The 21,904-nt window shown below is 40.5% G+C and overlaps 1 protein-coding gene across 8 annotated transcripts in view; it reads right to left on the reverse strand.

Annotated features, from left to right (window-relative positions):
• Positions 1 to 21,904, reverse strand: part of PLCB4 (phospholipase C beta 4) — a 412,481-nt gene that overhangs the window by 71,886 nt on the left and 318,691 nt on the right. For all 8 annotated transcript variants that reach the window (XM_045086008.1, XM_045086009.1, XM_045086005.1 and 5 more), the window contains 7 exons: positions 15,216 to 15,324; positions 10,829 to 11,039; positions 9,694 to 9,787; positions 7,519 to 7,598; positions 6,848 to 6,932; positions 3,744 to 3,834; positions 1,053 to 1,148 (listed from right to left, as the gene is read on the reverse strand). In XM_045086008.1, coding sequence (XP_044941943.1) covers positions 1,053 to 1,148; positions 3,744 to 3,834; positions 6,848 to 6,932; positions 7,519 to 7,598; positions 9,694 to 9,787; positions 10,829 to 11,039; positions 15,216 to 15,324 — 766 coding nt within the window. The remainder of the gene's footprint in view (positions 1 to 1,052; positions 1,149 to 3,743; positions 3,835 to 6,847; positions 6,933 to 7,518; positions 7,599 to 9,693; positions 9,788 to 10,828; positions 11,040 to 15,215; positions 15,325 to 21,904) is intronic.

Raw genomic sequence — 21,904 nt, forward strand, 5'->3', positions numbered from 1 at the left:
GGTGAGCCAACTTTATAAAGCTCTCTTTATTACTGAGATTAGTTAATTCTCACGACTTTCAGGTTTTCACCTATAGCAGCAAACTTTCCTAAAATCTACTCGTATATTTCAGATTTTCATATAATAAGTGGAGAGAGTTTCTCCAAGTGTTTCTACATTATGTAGCCCCAATCATGACATAAATACAAGACAGCAGTCCAACCAGTAGACACACAATTTTGCTAATCAATTTTCATACCACATAATGGAGAAAGAATTTTCTGAAACATTCCAGACCTTTCAAAGGTCCATTTAAAGCCAATCATTATGGCTGTGGCTATATGGCCCAAGTAATGTAGAGGCTAATAGCAAATATTCTGATTTTTTAAGCAAGGCTACCTTTGCTAAAATCACCTACCTGTCTTGGTAATTCTGGTGAGCTGGTTATTTGAAAGAATATTAACTGGAAATTTTAATACTGGCTTTGAATTTCCAGTTCATTTCACGTGTGCACACAAACCTTTCATTTCCCTGAGGGTCTCTATTTGTGTTCCTTTCGTGGTTACTTGACTTATTACTATCATCATTAACAACACTGAAGTTTATATTTTGTTTATAGAAAGGATTACAAAATGTTCTTTTTATTCCAACCCCTTGTCTTCTACAGCAAGGATTCTCTGGCTGTGAATTTCGGATGAGCAGCTGATTGCACAACAGGAAGGGAGATGACTAAGCCACAAAAATCTAGTGCCCCTGTAAACTGGAAGGAACATTTGGAAAAAATACCAAAAAATACCAAAATATGAAAGTTTGGTGCATGAATACACACTTGACTAATTAGACTTAAGCCATCACATTATGTAAAAGGACCCATGGAGACAAACTCATGTTTTTCTTATTTTAAAAATTATTTTTGTGGGCACCTGGCTAGCTCAGTTGGAGAGCATGTGACCCTTGATTTCAGGGTTGTGAGTTCAAGGCCCACATTGGGTGTAGAGAGTACTTAAAAATAAATAAATAAACTTAAAAAAAATTATTTTTGTGACACAAAAATTAGAAGAAAACTGACTCACCACTTTCTATTTCCTCTTCATTATCATCCTCTAGGATGCTAACCGGGGCAGCAGATTCTCCAGCTTCCATCATGCTTTTCAAAGCCTCGAGCTGTTCTGTTATTCAAAACAAATAGGAAGGAGATGGTGACAGATGCCAGATGACTTGCAAAGCCTGAGTCCTAAGATCAACACCAAGAAAGGAATGTATAGTCTAAGTCCCTCTTGGTTACATTCCTAAGACCACTGTCTCACCCAGATCTGCTGGTCAGACTTCTCTTGGGACGTGCAACCTTCATCAACATTTGATGAAGGACTACGGGACATCGGTGAAATGCCCAAAGTTCTGGTCCTAAATTGAGAGAAAGCCTCAATCACTGTGAAGGATTTAAGGCTTGGTGCCAAAGGCCCACAGTTTCGAGAATAATGACATTAAGTGATGGAAAAGAGACAGGCACACCAGAGAGTAATACAACTTCAGGGAAAAAATATCTGTGACCGACAGACCCGAGATTATTATTCTCACATATAAAAAGCCCTTATACGTCAGTAAGACAAAGAATTTTGAAAACGTAAAAACATGAAGAAGTACGTTATAAATAATGATATTATCAAGAAACGAGTTACTAAGAACATTACTATCAAAAAACTAGAGTCTCGTTCTCCTTTGACCCATCAGACACACATACGTACAACCTGGCCAAGAGCTAGCTGTAAGAGTATCACTGGGAAATAGGCATTCTCGCGTGTATTGTGGGGAGACTGTAAATTGGTACACTTTTTCTGAAAGAAAGTATAACAAGATGCATCACAACACAAAAATGAGTACATCTTTTGGCCAACCAACGTGAATTGCACCAACTGATTTCAAGGAGAAGCTGTGCAAATCGGACAAAACGAACACTGACTTAGGTTTATCATTGTTGTTTTTATAGTAATGAAAAGCCATCGATTTGGGACTGGTTAAACGGAAGCATATCCCACACAACAAATTCTGTGGAGTGTTTCACACATCAGAATGTAAGTATACTCAATTGGTTTTATTAGAGATTAAAAAACACAGCATAGGGACGCCTGGGTGGCTCAGTTGGTTGAGCAGCTGCCTTCGGCTCAGGTCGTGATCCCGGCATCCTGGGATCGAGTCCCGCATCGGGCTCCTTGCTCAGCAGGGAGCCTGCTTCTCCCTCTGCCTCTGCCTGCCATTCTGTCTGCCTGTGCTCGCTCTCTCCCCCTCTCTCTCTGATTAAAAAACAAAAACAAAAAAAAACCCAGCATATTTTTGAAAGATTTTATGTATTTATTTGACAGAAACAGAGCTCACAAGTAGGCAGAGCAGCAGGTAAGAGAGGGGTGTAAGCAGGCTCCCCACTGAGCAGAGAGCCCGATGTAAGTTTCGATCCCAGGACTCTGAGATCATGACCTGAGCCAAAGGCAGAGGCTTTAACCCATTGAGTCACCCAGGCTCCCCCCGACGAATCAGCATATTTAGACTGATCCCAGTTTTATAAGAAATGTATCTCTAAACATGTAGCTGTAGTATATGTATCTATGTGTAAAATACATAACTCAGTGCTATTTTATTATGTTCTTATATTTTTCTTTGTTGTTTTCATTTTCCCATGGTATTACTTTTGTAATAATAATTACTATAACTTAAAACTTAGATATAGATACAGTGTATATATACACATATATATGTGTATACACACACACAATAGAATACTACTCAGCTATCAAAAAAAGAAATCTTGCCATTTGCATGATGTGCATGGAAATAGAGTATATTATGCTAAGTGAAATCAGACAGAGAAAGGCAATTATCATATGATCTCACTGATATGTGCAATTTAAGAAACAAAACAGAGGAGCATAGGGGAAGGGAGGGAAAAATAAAACAAGATGAAGCCAGAGAGGGAGACAAACCATAGTAGACAATCATAGGAAATAAATTGAGGGTTGCTGGAGGGGAAGAGTATGGGGGTGTGGAGTAACTGGGTGATGGACTTTAAAGAGGTTATGTGATGTAATAAGCACCTGGGTGTTATATAAGACTGATGTGTACCTGAACTTTACTTCTGAAACTAATAATATACTATATGTTAATTAATTGAATTTAAATTAAAAAAATAAAACTTAGAATACGGTAAAAACACAATGCAATCATCCCCATATTACATGTTACCAATTCACTGAATTAAGAGAGTAGCCAAAAGAAAATATTTTCAAAGAAAATCTCTAGGGAAAATACAGGGGAAATATCTAAATAAAATCATTTCTCTCTCCGCCACACATACACACATTCATGCATTCTCACATTCACCTAGGACCCCTAGATATGTGTATCTCACAGAGGCAAACTGTAAAGGGAAAGCTTTTAAGAGGACTTTAAAGCATATTAACTGGAAAAAAAAAAAAAAAGGAGTTCCTTCTATCTTGGTAAATTCTAAAATGCCTCTTTCACTTTCTTCTCATTTTGCCTCAGGATCATTCCAAATCCTGCATCTTATGAATATATGAATATGCTTTCCCCACCGCAGGAACCCTACACTTAAATGTCAGTGTGGCCACTTGGCTCTGAAAAGTATATGCAACACTGTCATGCTCCCTTCCTCCCCCAAATCAGTGGTTTTAAAATAGATTTCATTTTAGACAGCTGACCTGTCCAAACACACAATGTGTGCACGCTTTATCATTGGTGTGTCTTTGACTTACTTTTTTCAACCTCAGGTTTCAGCCGCTTATTTTTGATGAGTATTTTTCTTTTGAGGTCATTGGGGGATGGTAAGGGTCTGCCTGGTTCAAGCTAGAGAAAAACAGAAAAGGCTGAATTAATGATGTGCTGCTTCAGTCTCATTCCCAGCCCAGTGTGAGCACGGAGGCCTGTTATACAGCCCAACATCCACTAGATGGCAGTCAGCACAGTTTTATGTTTTCATTCCCCAACATCTATCAGCCTACTGCAGGAAACTCTGCCTTAGACTGCAGACTTGACATCCACAGTCTCCCAGAGCTGTGCAGAGCCACTCCACCTTCCCCAGTAGGAGCTAGGTCTTAACTGGAGTGCTGCTGGGCGAGGGGCTCATGCTCAACTTCCGATCTTGCTCCTTTTATGTATCAGGTAAAGTACAAGGGGTCAGTCATTGAGTTGGCTGGGGTCACAGCTGCTTTCCTGGGCAGAAGTCGAGGGCTCCCTTGATCCCCTTAAATGTTAGGTTGTATTAGGAAGCCTGTTTACTCAGTAGGCTGATGTAACCCCAATACCTGGGATTATGGTTTTGTAGGTTCAGTAAGAGAATCAAGAAGGGAGTGGTCAGTTACCAAAACCTGACCTCTACTGTGATTTCATTTGCCTGGATTCATGGCTGCAAAGGCAGTGTCCTTTCTTCTATCACCTCCGACCCATACAACTGCACCCTATCTAGTCACCCCCTCCCCATTCTCTCATGCATCCACGTATGCACCCACCCACCCCTCCATCCACCCGTCTTTTCCATGAATCCACTCGTTTTTTCAAAAGTAATCTTTATACTACTTATTACATGCAAAGCACTATGCACTCCTATGGCTGTGTTGCCCCAAACAAGGCTCTTTGCCAAAATTCTGCTTCCTTCCAAAGCTGCTGTAACTGGTCCATTCCCCAGCGATCTCTCTTGAACCTGGGTATCTCTAGTATTCAATTCAATATAGTATTCATATTGAATACTAGAGATACCCAGGTTCATCTTCCTCTGCAGCTCTAATTTTACCTGTGTTCTGTGTCTCCCCCACGGCCCCCCTCAAGACTGAAAGCTTTTCACTTCAGGGAGGTCCCGCTCCCATGTGTATCCCCATACGCTCCCCACAACATTTTCCACGTATGTGCGTATCACTCTGCAAAGAACACAGTGGTCTTTCCACAGGAACAAGCACCTTAGCCCCGTCAGAAAAGTAAACAGAAGGTCTAGGTAAAACAAAAATAAAATGAATAAAAATCCCGGCTGTTTCTTAGTTTGGGTTCCCTCAGAATCAGTCTCTGAGACAAGGATGTGAACAGACCCCACGTCTCTTTGGGAGGCAGCCTCAGGAATGTCCAACCTGAGGGTGGGGGGTAGGAAAGTGAGAAAAAGGCGGCAAGCAGCCAACCCCAATGGGGTGTTATCAGGCGAGTTATCACTGAGGGGGCAGGCGTGTGGTCCTGCTGGGGAGCCTGGCAGCTGGTGTAGATCCCATGCTCTGGAGCTGTCCCTGCTTCTGCGTGAGGGGACTGCGGGGGAGGGGTGTGAGCTCTGCGGCCCTTCTGGCCTGTCCTTCCCATATGGGCAGAGCCCGCTCTGGTGACCAGAGCACCCCACCTTGGCTTGAAAAGCCACAGACACTGGCAGCCATAAGCAGGCCAGTGTACAGGGAAGATAGTGCTGCACGGACACGGGCAGGGAGCCTGCAGCATGGCGTCTGTCCACGGGCTGAGGACAATCGGGGGTGGGTGCAAAGGATGCGAATATCCTCGTGTCCTAGGCATTTTCTTTCCTTTTTGTTCGTTTGTTTTTAAATACTGCAGAGTACTTTACACTTAATTCTATTCATTACATCTTGGGACAATGGATCTTCACCACATGGAGGTTATGGATCCTTGCAAAATGTGATGAGCTCTGTGGAATAATTATACAATAAAAAAAGTTGTATACAATTAGAATGAGGTCACAGTCCTCACAAAGCCTATCTGTGGGCCATAGGTGAAAGGTTCTTTGTTTTATTTATTTTTCAAAGCTTTTATTTATTTATTTGACAGAGATCACAAGTAGGCAGAGAGTCAGGCAGAGAGAGAGAGAGGAGGAAGCAGGCTCCCCGCTGAGCAGAGAGCCCAATGCTGGGCTCGATCCCAGGACCCTGGGATCATGACCTGAGCCAAAGGCAGAGGCTTTAACCCACTGAGCCACCCAGGTGCCCCAATCTTTGTTTTATGAAGCAAGTTACAGGTGTAAATTGAAGCTCAAAAGTTGTATGTATAACATTTTCCAAGTGTTTGTTGTTGTTGTTGTTAAGATTTTATTGTATTTCTTTGAGAGACGCAGAGAGAGAGTGAGTGAGCACGTGTGCAGGCGAACACACGAGTGGAGGGAGGAGCAGAGGGGAAGGGAGAGGGACGGGAAACAAATCTCTTGAGCAGACTGCACTGAGCATGGAGGCTGACCTGGGGCTCAATCTTAGGACCCCGAGATCATGACCTGAGCTAAAACCAAGAGTCAGACACTCAACAGACTGAACTACCCAGGTGCCCCCTCCCCATCTCCACCTCTGCCCGCTTATCTGTTTTGGAGTTGGGAGCTTGAACGTCAGACTCCTTTGATTTCAATTTAGGGGATTTCTTACAGCAGTGGGGGCCTACGGGTGTTGAACCCTATGTGCACATTTTATTTACCTGCAGGGTTTTCTTTAAAAAAACATCATGATCAGGCCTTACCCCAGATCAGTTAATTCAAAATCTCTGAGTAGAGCCCTGGCAAAGGTATTTTTATAGTCCTTCTAGATGGTTCTATCAGGCAACCAACTTGAGAACAAATGCTGAGCACAGACCCTAGGCCAGTGGGCATTTTGTAAAACTTTAGGACAGAGATCTCAAAAACCATAAAGGCCTTGAGACCCTTAAAATTAAATTGAACCAGATGTTTACTTTATGTCCCTCTCTACACATTTGTCCGAAGCACGAAAGCTTTCCATACCAATGAATTTAAATAAATACGAAGATCTTTAGTCCCGTAGCACTACTTGACCCTTTAGAAATGAATTTCAAAACAAATCCATTCAGGTTAGAAATATGGTTTGCTAAAAATACATACTGGATGTGATTCAAGTGCTTGTTTCAACAGGAGATCCCCAAATAGATCTTCGCAATATTTGGACATCTTGTACTGCTGATATTTGCTGGGAGAGAGAGAGAGAAAAGAGAGAGAACTGGCATTCGTAAATTCAAACATCCATTATGTGTCCAAGAACAAGAAACACCCATTCCTAGGTGATTCAAAACTCCCACTCTGCAAAATCCATACTTGTTCTCTTGATGCTAAGTGAGACACTCAGTTACATGCCAGAGACTTTAACTGGAATGGTTTCAAAAGCAGATCCTAACCGCACCCACCCCCCAATAAGAGCTGGTAAGCAGAATAAAAAATGGCTTTCAAGTTCATCAAGTCTGCTTTCTAATCCACAGCCACATCTTCCAGCTCAGTGGAACTTTGAGCAAGGTGTCCTGATCGCTCACCATTTAGAGGGAGGATCTCAAAAACACAGCAAGATGACTTGTTTTCCTTTTTTTTTTTTTTTTTTTTGAGGTTGGGGGTGGTGGTACTGGTTTGAGGCTTTTCTTTCTTTCTTTCTTTCTTTTTTTTTTTTTTTTGCATAAGACCAAGTGTCCTTACCACTACCCCCAAACCATTCAGCTCTTTAAAAAGATGTAGAGCAGCAGTGGGAATCGGATGGTAGATATTTCAAATAGAACCCCTCGTTATACCTGCAGTGATTTTCAAAGGAGAGAATGACAGGATATTCGGATGTGACAAATGCGGTTTCCTTGATGGCTTGAATAACATCCTTTAAAGATAAAAAGTGTTAATGAGAGAAAAGAGCCAAAAAACAAATTAAGGCACCTGAACCCATTCAGAGACTATTAGTTTTGGCTTTTCAGAAAGTCCGTTCTGGCAATGGGCTCTGGAGAGCCCATTCATCTTGATACCGGCACAGGGAGAGCCCCCTTGTGGTTAGACCCAAGCACAGCTAATGGTTAATGACAATTTTTTTTTCAAAGCTACCGTTAACTGCTCCAAAATTATGATGCTATTAACTGACAAGGAATTTCGTCTCAAGGGCATGCTGGCTCCTTGCTCGATTATCTGGCAAGACAGGTTCAGAGCTCATCTTTCTTGCTGAAGAGCAGGTGGGGTTTTGGCTACGTTTCATTAATTCGATGAAGATTCCTGTGACATTCGCAACATCCCTTGTTTCTGATTAGCCTGATGAAAATGGCGGTGGGGGGAGAGAGCAGGTGACGAGGGAGGCTGTTCTCCTTGATCAAGCAACGTGTGAGGTGAGACAGGTGGTGTTCCGGCTGCCTCTTTCTGAACTGGAAGCTCAGTCATCTGAAACCCCCTTTAGACAAGCTGAGCATATCCTTCCCACAGACGGCTGGCCTTGCTCTCGGCTTAGCTTTATAAAGCGCGGTTTCAAACCAATATTTCCACAACCACAGCATCATACTTGGTAAAAATCCCCAAATTCTTACTGGCTTATTGCTAACCACAGGGAAAATCCCACCATTCAGTTAAATTGGAAAAAATTATACAATAGTAATCTAGGCTAGTCCCTTTGAAACCCATCTAATGCCTTGGGTTAGAGAATCATGGAGTGTTTTCAGGAGCATCCTTATGCCTAAGGTGGTCCTTTAACTATTCTTGCTTCAAGTTTCTTTAGGTGAAAACTTCTGTGACCTTGCTTGCCAACTTGAGTTGACCAAGAATTACTCCTTGAGGAAAATTTTGGCTCTGCCCCGGGGTTCTCCTTTGCTCACCTCCAAGCTGAAAAGAAATAGCCTTCTTTTCAGCTAAGCTTTATTAGGCCCCTTAATTCTCTAAAGAGGACAATCCTTCCTGTCAGTTTAGTTGGCTGTGCAAATTCATAGCTTCCTACTGGAATACATTCTTGGTATTACTCAAGCAGTGCAATTCCCTCTCAGGGAACATAACCCTGAATTTGCTGCTGCTCAAATTCAACAACATCTGGCTAAGAGAAATGGTATGCATGGAGTGTCATAGGTCTAGTGCCCAGGCATCTGTTCTTACAAATACCTCTGGTGATTTCCCACACGCAGGCAGGGTCAAGAACCATTGCTCCAGATGTTGCCATAACCATCCCAAATTGCACGCAACTGACAGAGACAGAGGTACCTGAACAGTGGCCAACCACAGAATTGCATTTTTTTTACTTGTCTTTTGGCAGGCTATCACTAAAGAATATTGTAGAAACTAACCTTCCAACTGTACACAGAGATCACCAAAAGGCCATTACTGAAATGCCTGTTTGTAAAACTGTAGATGCCTCTCTTTGAGGGTCCTTGGGGAAAAGCCTTCTTTCTGGCATCAGGACTGGAGCAACTACACTTCTTTGGACCAATGGGCCGGTTTCTATTTTGCAAATCTTGTGAATCATCATGTTTCTCTCCTCGCCATGAATTCTAGACAGTTTGGAACCCGCCTGTGGCATGGCTTGGCTGTTTATAGGATTTGATATTGTGGACTCATCAACTCTAACCTAGTCAAAATAGCTTCTTGCTCTGATATGCACTATTTATAATCTATTTTATTTTCTGTATTCTATTTATCTTCTTATGCCATTTTGACGTTCTTCAGAAATAACACAAAATAAGCAAGAAAACAATACTTTTTAAAAGTAGTTGAAGTCAGGGATTCTGACGGAAAAAGCCTCATTATATGGTGCTGTCACCATCTGAAAGCAGCAAAGTCAGAAAAGGAAGGTGCTAGGAAGTGGAGAAAACATTTTTCTTGACTTTCTCTTCAAAGCTGGAGGAAAGGAATACGAAGGTAAAACACTTGAGAACATGAATACTTTGTTTTCTCCACTTCATCTATCTCTACAATAGTCTGGAAGAGACTATGGCTATTTTGAAACTTACCTTAAAAAGGATATCTGTACACATTGCTTTTCCATGAGTTATTATCGGTTCTTGATCTTCACCTTTTCCATCCCAACAGTCAAGTTCAACGCATCTAGGCACACAGTGAAATTACAAGACTGAGCCCTTACAATAAAATACTGCGTGTGTGTGCAAATTAAAAGGAGAGACATCAAAAGAAGTTGTTTTCTTATAGAAGCAGAACATGGGTTGAGATAAGTAACATGATTATTTCATGGGGTATACAGGTTAAAATCACATTATATTCTTTATCTTGTTGCTGTCATGAAAAAGGGACTGTCAGAGATGAAGTCAGACTTTAGAGATACAACCACCAGTGAGGTTCTAGATGAAATTCCAGTCATGACAAATCTACAATGAAGGACAATTTGGGGACAGTTGGGAACATCTGAATGCAGGCCAGGTTTTAGATGATGTTAAGGAACAGTTTTGAAAAATTTTGTTAGGTGAAATGATGTTACTTTGGCCATAAAAGAAAATGTTCTCATTGTGTCAAGTATTCAGAGGACGAAGTAGTGATGTCATTTCCTTAGAGTCTCTCCATACACAAAAAATAGTGAGCTATTAAAAATAAGGTATGGCTATTAATAACCAAGAAAAATATATCATAATGTAACTACATTTCTTATTTTTCACTTTCAGCATTTTTTCCATATTTTAAACTTCAAATATTTGCCAATTTCCACAGAAGGAAAACCATTTTCAATAATCTTCATTCTCAGAGAATGACATTTTAAGACTTCTAACATTAAGTAGAGCTAAATTTGCAAATGCTTCAGACCAATAAGAAACTTAACATGACTTCTTGAAAATTTTTTTTTGCAATTTTGAGGGGGGGGGAATATTTGTTTACTTATTTGAGGGGGGATATTAAAAAATTTATAGTAAAAACTATCTTTTGGCCCATAGGATTCTAGAACTTTCTGGAGCAAAGATTATCTGTTCTTTTTCAAGGTTACATGACCAGCATAATCAATTAAAGAGAAGGAAAAAATGTCCTTTCATTTGGAATACTACTTCCTACTTTTTTAGAGCAAAATCTTAAATTGAAGGGCGTTATATTAAAAAAAAAAAAACAAAAAAACAAAAAACAAAACTGTCCAGAGTTTCTGACCTGCAACCAGCCAGGAGAACCTGTCTGTACATTTCTACTGAAGATTTCCCGCCAAACTGTCGGCCCGTGAGATAGGTGTTATGGGAAGAACTGATGAAGTAGTGGGCCAGAGGATGGTCCATTTCTTGGTAAAGTTCTAAACGATCCAGGAAGACTGGGGCATTTTCATCTGACATCAGGTATCTGCAAAACCCATCGCTTGATATGAGGCCTGGGGGAAAAAAGAACAGCTAGTAGACATGTGGCTCGGAAGATACACCGCTCACATTTTTCTTCATGTAAGTTGAGGCAGCTTAATCTAGAAGTAAATTCTTCTCATTCTCTTTCCCAAGAACCTTCATCCTTTGGAACTTGAACAAAGTAACAGAGTTGCACATGACAAGTAACCTAACCCATTCCACAAGACAGGGCACTTTCTGCTTTTGTAAGTAGGATGACAGAAGCACAGATTCCTTGAGCTCAGAATCATAACACCAGAAGTTGTAGCAACCAGGGGTCAAGGGACCTTTTTCAGTTCCGCTTCTACCACTCACTCCCTACGTTCTTGGGTCTCAACCTCCTCTTCTGGCAAATGGGGGAGAAATACTGGCCACACCCGCTTTCCAGGACTATCCTGAATGATAAAGGACAAGACATACGAGAGGGAGTCTTAAAAAAGTGGAAAAGACGGGGGCACCGGGGTGGCTCAGTAGGTTAAGCATTGCCTCTTGAACTCAGCTCAGGCCTTGATCTTGGGGTCGTGAGTTCAAACCCTACGTTGGGCTCAGGTCGAAAACCTACAACTGTAGGGCACTACTGTTCTCACTGGATTGGAGAAGGAATAAGCAACCTCTCTGGGTTTAAACAATTCATTTCTCCTCTTTTATCTATGCACAGAATCTCTGTGCATAGGACTGGTGAGAAGAGTATTTAGTCATCACTGAAATGTGCAGTGGCCCTAAGAGCCACTGTTCATTTCGGTTAGTCCTTTCTGATACAAGGCCGGTCCCCTGTGGTCTCAGGAGAAGTGATCAATATTTCTACATCTCCCACCCCAACAACCACCAACTGCCTCAGCCTTTTGGGTAATTTATTTATTTTTTTTAGCCTTTTGTTTTTACTTAAGCATTTGCAAGTTATGAACAGATTTCAAGCTTATAAAGAAGTACAGATGATAGCGTAATAAATAACTATGGACCCAGACCACAGCTTCATAACATCTTCCCTTATTTACATATTCCAGAGGAATACATAATTACGGATGCCTCTGTAGCACCCTGGCCTCCCACCCTCCATTCTACTGCAGTTCCTCTTTCTAGTCCCTTGTAGACAACCACTCCCGACTTTTTGTATTGAACATTCTCCAAATGACTTTGTAACTCTCTACATATGCCTGTCTCCAAACCATAGGTAGTTGTGAATATTTTTAAAAGACTGTATAAAAAAAATAGTCCATTATTTGCATATGCAAATTTGCTAATGTTACATTTTCTTATAACTGATTCAGTTAATATAAACAGCTTGTGGTCATTTATTTTCCCCTGAATAATGTAGAGCAGTAGGTATGGGGGTGGTACGTAGGACTGTAGAATGTAGAATAGGTCCATGTCTGAATACATCCATTTATTGTCCATGATTCTGTTGATGGGTATTTAGGCAATTTCTAACTATAATTAAACATACTACAATAAAAATCTGTGCACCTGTCTCCTTGGGCACACACATCCATTCTAACAGCAAGTACTTTTGAAGGCACTGGGACAGAAGAAGTGATGGGAGAAACAGCCTTCACAAAACATACTATGGGAAAGAGAACAAATAAATTAGCAAATAAATATAAGTATAATGTAATGTCATGCAAGTGCTAGAAAGAAATAGAAAGCAGGGAATGAAGGTGATCAAGAATGCCTAAGATGCTGTGTTAGATACAGGGCCAGCCAAAGCCCTTCTGAGGAGGTCACACTGATGAAGAGGGAGCAAGCCGCATGCAGTCTGGGGAATCATCCCAAGTAGGACAGGCAAGTGTGAAGACCTTGACACAGGAGTGTGTGACCAAGGGGAGAGGGAGTTAGAAATGAGGCTAGAGAGGAAGCCAAAAGCTACATTAGTTGGCCTGAAGTCTTCGCTAAGTACTGTGGGTTTTACTCTAAGTGTGTTGGGAAGCTATTCCAAAGAGTGGAATAATATGATTAGATTTAGTTTTCAATGGTTTAGTCTGGCTGCTGTGTGGAACATAAACTGTAGGGCACCAAGTAGAAAGAAGACTAGTTAAAGGTCAGTTGCCATCATCTAGGACGACATGATGTAGGCATGGATAGACCAATGAAGGCAGAGATGGTGAGAAGTGATTTATTCAGGACTTATTCTGAGGATAGATCTGGGAGGTTTTACTGATGGATCAGAAGTGACATGAAAGAACAACAACAACAACAACAAAAGAACAAGAGCAAGTCAAGGAAGATTCCAAGAGTTTTGGCCTAAAAGTTCAGGTAACATTCATGGTAACATTTATTTTCCAGGCTGAGAAGGGAACAGGTCTGAGGGCAGGGAGAATCAAAACATGTTGTACATATATATTTGAAATGCCCATCAGTATCCGAAGGGAAGACTCCAGCAGGTCTGCAGTTGAAGTTAGAGGTCAGAAGTGGAGAATTTGAAAGTCATGTGTGTAGAAGAAATTTAAAGCCACTGACTGGGGTGAGTGTGCTTCCGCTGACATCCAGAGCTGGGACCAAGAAGGGAGGGAATCTAGGACACACACGTGGAGGTGGATAGGCTGGGCTGTAGAAGGGCATGTTTTCTACTCTTCCCCTCATTGCCAAAATATTCAAAAAGGTGGTTTTTTGTAACAGTTTAAGCTTCTCCCAGAAGTTTATAACGCCTTTGCACCCCATTCTCACCCATACTTAATAATGGTAGACTTTAACATTTCTGTCGTTTATGATTTGGTGAAGCTATGATTTTTAGATGCATCAATGCAATTTCATAAACATTAGGGTCTGGAAGGACTTTAGAAATAATGAAAGATACACCTCTATCATAACATTTATCATACTGCCAAGGAACTACTGAGCCTTGTCCTTCAACAGCTCTCTTACTTTTGAATCCCCAACATCTGGTCCAGAGCTTGGCAACCAGTCAGCCCTCTGTAAACTTCAAGAAATGAAGGTAGGGGAGCAGAATATTAGTTGGATGACTGTATGAGCTCCACTGTGTTATGAGCAGGGAAACTGAGGCCCAGGAATAGGGTCCCTTGCTCAAGGTCACACAGTGACAGGACAGCAACAAGAATCAAATCAAATACTGCAAAGTGTTACATGAGCTATCAGCCACTCCTCCCTTCACTTTAATCCCAAGCAGTACAGAATCAATACTACTACTCAAGAGTGTTGGCATTAAGGTAAATAAGGAAGCACTCATGCTGGAAGGAGTTACTTGCTGGAAGGCCCTAGCAGGAAGTGTAAGTCTAAGACTATTTGACTTGGAAACAGACCAGGCTGGGTCATGTGGTGTGGTGGGCCAGCATGAATATACATGGGTTCCATGTGGGTCCAGAGATTATATAAACCTTTTAGCCACATTCACTGAGACACAAAGAAAAAAGAACACGGAAACTGAGGCCATACTACCCAGGGACACATGGGAAACATAGAACTTGAACCTGAATCCCCCTTCAACCCTCCACTGGGACACAAGGCTGAGGCTCAGGTAGCTCTTGTCTCAGGACCTCCTGTCCAATTATAGTAGCATCACCTCTCCCATCCTTTGCAGGTGCCTCCCTCTGCTACAAGACTGATCTTCAACTTCCTCTCCATGCCTTTTCTTTCTCAAATACTGGAACGGACAGCACAATGCTTCCAATGGTTCATTGAAAGAGACAAATATTCAGAAACCCTAATAACTGATTCCTGACCATTTAATTTCCTATCAGTTGCATTTGTATTCCATAACAGCGGTCAAGTGATGGGTAGGCTCATCAAATCATGTATTAAAATTGACTCGGCTTGGCAAAACAAAAGGGAGAAAGAGAAGATATAAACTTTTATAAGACGTAAAATTCCTCCCAAGCTGGCAAACAGAGACCATATGGGCATTTTTGCAGTTTAAGCATTAAGCAATACCAAAGATCAAATGTGAGAGATTACAACGGGGAAAATATCACTAACATGTGTTTAAAATACAGTAAGTTTACATTATGCCTCAGGCAGCATGAGCAAATTCTAATGTAAGGTAAAATTTATACTAACTTAAAACAGGGAAAAAAAAAAATCAGTCCATTAAAAATTCTTGGCTCTAGGGAGCTCCAAAGCAGTTAAGATGTCGTTAACTAAAAATCCAAGAATGTTTAAAGTTGCATAGTCTTACTTTTTCTTTAATAAAGAAAATTGTCTTTTTTCACTTTTGTTACCTTTGTTCTTCAAATCTTCATCGGGCTCATACATCTCGATGATCTGCATTGCCCTTTTAGCATCATAAAATGGGAATAAAATTTCATTCAGTCGAGGGTCTCGCTGATGCTATGATGAGAAAATAACCTCATTTAGGTTGACATTTCTCACCCTTGGGTCATAACACATCATTAAAGTACATAATTTCTAAAATAAGGTCTATTTAGAATATCACATTTATAGTTACAAAGATAGGATCTCACTGTCCTACTGTCTTTCTCCCTAAAATATACTTCAAAAAGTCCAACTTTGGGAATGCTTTGTTGGTTTCCCTCACTGAACTAAAAAGAAATACAGAATATATATATTTTTTTCCTTCATAAGCTCAAAGATATATAAAATGGTGTGCATGTCAATTGTACTGTCTTCTAGTTCCCATACCACAGGTGAGAGATTTAGCATAAATATCTATAAAAAATGTGGTCAAAAATCTTTGGGGGAAAAAAAAGGGAAAAACAAAAGCAAAAAAAAAAAAAAAAAAAAAAAAAAAACAAAAAAAAAAAAACAAAAAATACGAACCCCACAAAAAACCCCCAAAAACCCAAAAACCAAAAGCCAAAAAACAAAAACAAAAACCCAAATAACTCAAATTGCTAATGTACTAACTTAAGTGCCCAAAAAGAAAAACAATAGTAACAACAACAACAACAAAAATCCTTAGATTAAAACAGGCAAACATCATTTCATTTTCTTTTGTTTTTAAACATAAAGAAAAGTTTTCTTGGGCAGTCTGCAAACTTCATTTTCTTGAGTAAATATTTATCAAATCAAAAAGTTATAATAATGATGACAATTAATCAGCACAAGGATATGTATCAATTATTGACAATATGAAAATCTGTATTTGAATATCAGTAGTTCAGAAAGTCTTTTTCACTATGAATTAGAACTGGGTTTGCCCTGAGGAAATTCTCTGGGCAAGGCAAGTCCGTGAATGATTAAGGCACCTAGGAAGCTGGTGATGCCATTCTTTTCAAATCAGTACCTGGATGCTCAGAGTACTATTGGAGACACCAGGAAAAATGCCATTTCTGCAGTTCTGTCATCCAAACTTCACAGCAGTGGCGAAAAAAGTCCAATTTACTGACTCAGCTTCAGTTGTGTGTGTGTGTGTGTGTGTGTGTGTGTGTGTGTGTGTGTGTGTGTGTGTGTGTGTGTGTGTGTGTGTGTGTCTATATCTGGAGGCAGTGGGTCCATGAAACTTCCTTAATGTTCACCGTGACTTGGACCCTGGTCATTCATTAAATCTGTAACTTCCATGGCAATAATGGGACATAAGCAGATGTGAGCAAAACCTGGTCAACAGGTAGAACCTTGGCAACATTTCTTTACCCAAATATATGCACAGACGTTGGAAAACAGTATTGAGATGTTGTTTGAGAAACAACTGTGAAAGGTTCATATGGATTTCCCTTCCCCATTTGTTGTGAAATGAAAGTCTGAAAAGTGGGTAACACAGAATGAATGCCTTTGGCCAACGCAACACGCACGACGTGATTTCCTCCAGCACTGGTGGCCTAGCCTAGTCTGGTCCTCCCAACTCTTCGCCCAGCCAAGAGTGTTAACTCATAAGGAATTGGTATCTTTTGGTCAGTTTATCCCAATGAAGCATGCTTCTGTTGTAATCTAAGAAATTACAGCTCACAACAGCTCACGTCCATGCACGTGCAAGAGCAGAAACTTATTTTAACAACAGGCCTGGAAACCATAAAAAAACAAAACTCGTGGGGCGTGCAGAGAGAAACCGTGAGGTGGACTGTGGAAGGCCAGGCACGTGAAGGCATGCTACAATCTTATTTATGAAACAGAGGGGCATCATGCAATTCTAGAGCCCGCTATTTGAGGCCATGACAAGCACCACCCCTCCGGTGAGAAGGCATTGCTTTTAAAAACCAACAATTACACCAACGAACAGAAAACTCTTTCTAGGCACATTCCTTCTCCCGTCTGTAAAATACTGTCACAGAAGAAGATGGAGACGGGAGGAAAAGGACCTTTTTAGACCCAACTTCAGTCATTTTCACGGTTGGCCACTATGTTATGCTTTCTTATTAGAAGTAGGTTTTGTTTTTTTTTTTTTTTTTTTTTTTTTTGATTCAAAGTTATGCTCATTGGTAAGAATTCTAAAACTCATGGAGATGATGGGGGCAAATCCATATGAATTTAAAAAGTGAGAGAGGGAAGAGATTAAGCTGCAAAGGAGAGAAGAGATTATATTAGATAAAGAAGGGGGAACCCGGATGCTCCTAGGTGCTTTTTATATGCCTATATATGCCTGCGAGCCTGGTGTGACTTATAATGTGACCCGCTGATGGCAGCAGTGGCAGCGCCTGGCCCTGTAAGTTAAAATGCAGATTCTCAGGCCCCACCAAAGACCTACCAGATCTGATTCTCTGGGGTGGAACCCATGAAGCTGTGTTTTTAACAAGCTTTCCAGGTGATTCTGCTATATTCAAGCTTAAGAAACACTGCTCTAACATGTAAAAGTATGCATTTTTAACATATTTGTATTATCAGTAACACAAAAAAAACAATCAACCAACCCAAAGATCTACATCCTGCAAGGATAGAATGCTAAATCTTTGAGATGTCCTCCTAATTAAAGCCCACTGAAATTTAGTCCCAGGGCACAATATTCACTAGAACATCCTGTCTATCAGAAGCAAAAGCCAGGAAAACCAAGCCCTAAAATGGATATACTATCATCCCCTAATTGTACATTTGCAGCAAACAAGCATTAAAAGTGGACAGTACGAAACCGTATTTGTCTTTGCATTGTCCACCAGATAGCATGATCTTTGCTTCATTAAAGCTTTCGTGTTTCACAAAGAAAGCATAGCGCATTCTGGGTAGTCTGAAGGCAAGGAAGAAGCTAAAAAAATTTGCATTAGAGTCACAAAACGATCATGTTTACAGGAAATAACAAAGAGGAAGAAGATCACTCCCAGGTGAACTCAGAGTAATGAGGTTGCAGAAGAGTCCCACACAGCCGTAAGCACAGTGGGGCAAATGGTCTACAACTCTGAGGGTTCATTGGTTTTCCGTGGGAATTTGGGGGAGTGTTGAACCTACGACATTCACCTCTGGACCTCCAGAGCATTGCAAAGTGAGATCTAAACAACTTCTGAAAATAGGTCACAGAACTGTGCCCATATGCATGAGGAGACAGGGGTCATCACTCCATTAGTATGTCCTTACTCTTACTGAGAAAAAGTATCATCAGGCTTTAACCCAAGCAGCACTGGGAAAGACAGATGTTGACCAAAAAATATTCAGATGAGATACAAAGAAGATAAAGGAATAATTTGCAAGAGGGGCTTACCCAAAACACTAAATACCTCCTTTTCTTCCTGTGTCTATGTATTAAAGAATAAAGATATTATAAATGGAAAGTGATCACAAGCCCTTTCCTATGCAACAGCAAAATAAATCAAACAGGTCTAGCCCTAACATGATCATATAATGTGTGTGAGGCAGGGGGGAGATCACTAGCAACAAGTAAAGCCGATTCTGGAAAATTGTGGTCATCTCAGACCTTTTCCTTCTTTTTCTCATCTCGATCTCTCTCTCCAGGCCTCCATGCATCTCCTGATTCTGTAGGCTGTCCCCATCAGTTATCACATTTGTGAGAGAATAAAGGTAAAACTGAAAGCAATTTGGCTTCTTATTGGAAATGTGGAAAGAGAAGTGAAATTCACTAAAGCTCAGGGACATTAATTCGCTCCACCACAGATAGCTGAGTTGGAAGTAGTATCTAACCACATGGCAACTCACAGTGTGTATATCTCTACAGGCTTCCTGAGGCTCTGGTTTACTATTTTCATAAAACAGGAAGGAGAAAAGTTTCTCTGGGTCCACTGATGTGACCAAGAGGCAGAGCTGTAGCAAAATTTTAGATCTGAGTGCTGGATTTCCATGACTAAATCCATCATGGAGAATAATGGAAGGTATATGATGCTCACACTCTTCCCATCCACACTAAGCATTCTAAGGAGGAACTTAGGTAATTCACTAGGGCAGTGCTTCACAAACTTTAATATGCAGACAAATCACCTGGAGATGTTGTTAAATGCAGATTCCAAGTCAGTAGGTCTGGGGTGGGACCCAAGATTCTGCATTTCTAACAAGCTCCCACAGGATGCTGCTGCTGGTGGTCCATGGATCACACTTTGAGGGGATACTGAGAAGCAGATGAGAAGAAGGTCTAAAGCTACTAATGAAAGTATCCATGGATAGGGAGGAGGTGGTGACCAAGAGAGTAAATGGCCAGTACTCTCTTCTCTCATTCCAGCTTCCTGGAAATACACATGAGTACACTGAACATAAAATTTTATCTAGAGAATAAAGGGATTTACAAGCTGGAAAGTGGTGGGTGGTAGCATGACTTTTTCCCCGTTACTTATTCTAATTGGTTAATGCTGGTATACACATGTCTATTGAATTTTGCTGTCAATCTCGTTATTCTGATGAACTCTTACTCAAAGAGTTTTTCAGTTGATAATTTTTGATAGGGTACTCAATCATCATCTTCAAACGATGAATAGAACCTTGTCCTTTTGCATTCACGAGACTCATTTATTTTTCCCATCTTATTGCATAATATGGTGCTTCTAACACAATGTTGAATTTTGGCTTGTTGACATGATTGTAGCTAAGGCATTTTGAAAACATTTGGATCTAAGCTTTTGGAGCCATAGACTCTTACACTGCAATGCCTGCTTCCTTCTTGAATGAATGCTATTTCCTTTCATTATGGGTTTTGAAGGTCATTCTGCCTAAAGCGTGCTTCTGATTTTGGAAAGAGGAGAATGGCCACTGTAGGATCCAAAAGAGGGTACAAGGAGCTGGCAGAATGTTTTCTAACTTTGACAAACTTCTTCAAGGGTACATTCAGATTGCTCTCTAGTCTTTCCAATTCCATTTGCTAGGATAGAAAAGGATGATATTTGGGCATTTTGATTAAAAACAAAGGCTGTACAAACTTATAGCTTCTATGGACAAACTTATAGTTTCTATGATCTAAAGAAATAAAGAATCACACTGATTCCATGTGTCCCAGCCCAAAAGGAAAGGTGCTTCCCTACCATGAGTGAGAAGCCAAGCAGAAGAAAATATAACAACACATGAGTGCTACTGGCCACTGTGATATTGATGTATAAAAGCTTATCAAATAATAAGTATTTGAAGAAAGAATTTGGATGGCAGAGCCAGGAAGCATGGATCGATCATATCTTTTAAAAATTAAATGTTACGTCTTAGACTCACAAAAATGACAAGTGATGACGGGGTAGGCTTACAGAAACAACCCATAAGAGAAAAGGCACGAGATAAGAGCCCACGAATGCCATGCCTGTCCTCAAGACTTCAGAATTTTTATTTTCATGCTGACATACATCATAAGGTCTCTGTCGTGTTTACTAGATGCCTGCATACCAGCTTCATCTCAGAGTAGGCAAAAGACCTTGTTCCTAGGAAGGAGCAAAGCAATGATACAGATTTTCTCCGTGCCTCCCAACAGTCTTCCCTCTTTAGCAAAAAGCAAGACTTTCCTGCCCATCTCACCAAAACTTAAGATGATCAGTGACCCAAAGTGCATGAAGAAGCTGAAGGAAATAAAAGAATACACCTTAAAAATAAAGCAGAAGAGGGGGAAGGAGTTAAAGGAAACAAAGCAAGGCAACTTAACTTCTGAGTGACAGTGGCACAGGAATGTGAATAATATCTGGGTAAAGATTATGAACATAGTAGTCACGTGACCAAAACTAGTGGGGTGGGAAAACTTGAAATGTCTTCAAGTGAAATCAATTCTGTATTGTACTGAGAGGCTTATTAAAAGTAGAGGCATCTGTGTGATAAACAGAATAGATAGTCTTCCCAGCACAAAGGCTATAGGCTCTGGTTATTTTAGCATTGACGGGGCGAGCCTACCAATGGGAAGTCACTGAGCCCTAACAGGGCAAGAAAACAGAAGCTCTTTGGCAAAGATGTGATTTGTCTCCACAAACTGCCAAATCACAGTCTGCCGGCTGCTGCCCATTCTTTGGGGCGAGACCTCATGTCTGGTGTGATACTCTCTCTTCAAAGCTTCTCCCTTTATATGGTATAATGGCTAAATTATACTAAAAACATTGTTTTGAAACAAAAATATATTGTCCATTCCATTAATGTGCTAGGGAAAAAAAAAGGACATTTTCCATTGTGGATCAATAAGAGCTTCAGCGGGTTTCACTGAACAGAACAATCTTTCGTACGTGTAAAGAAAAAAAAAAGTTAATTTTAGTTGTCACAAAAGTTGCAACCATTATGTGTTCCAAAATATTTTTCTCTTGTGCTTCAGCGAATGTTGTCAACCAGTGCTGGTTGTTGCGTGAATCATATTCTAAATTGATCCCTAAACTTGTTATAAAAATAAAATGTAAAAATTTGACCCACCATCTAATTGACCTATTATGTACTATATTTTCACCCAGGAACTCCACTGTTGTGCTTGTTGTCAAAATATTCTCTTGGAACCTACGTATCGTTCTTACATGCAATCCATTAAGAGACAAAAATAAAGCTTTCCAGTCCATGCAAAGGTATGAGAAAAAGTTAGCAATGGAAAATCCGGCTACAGTGTGGGTAATTTCAATCCATTCTCTATTTAATG

This window comes from Mustela putorius, unplaced genomic scaffold (genome assembly GCF_011764305.1).
Source record: "Mustela putorius furo isolate JIRA1106 unplaced genomic scaffold, ASM1176430v1.1 tig00000874_pilon_pilon_pilon, whole genome shotgun sequence".
NCBI lineage: Eukaryota > Metazoa > Chordata > Mammalia > Carnivora > Mustelidae > Mustela > Mustela putorius.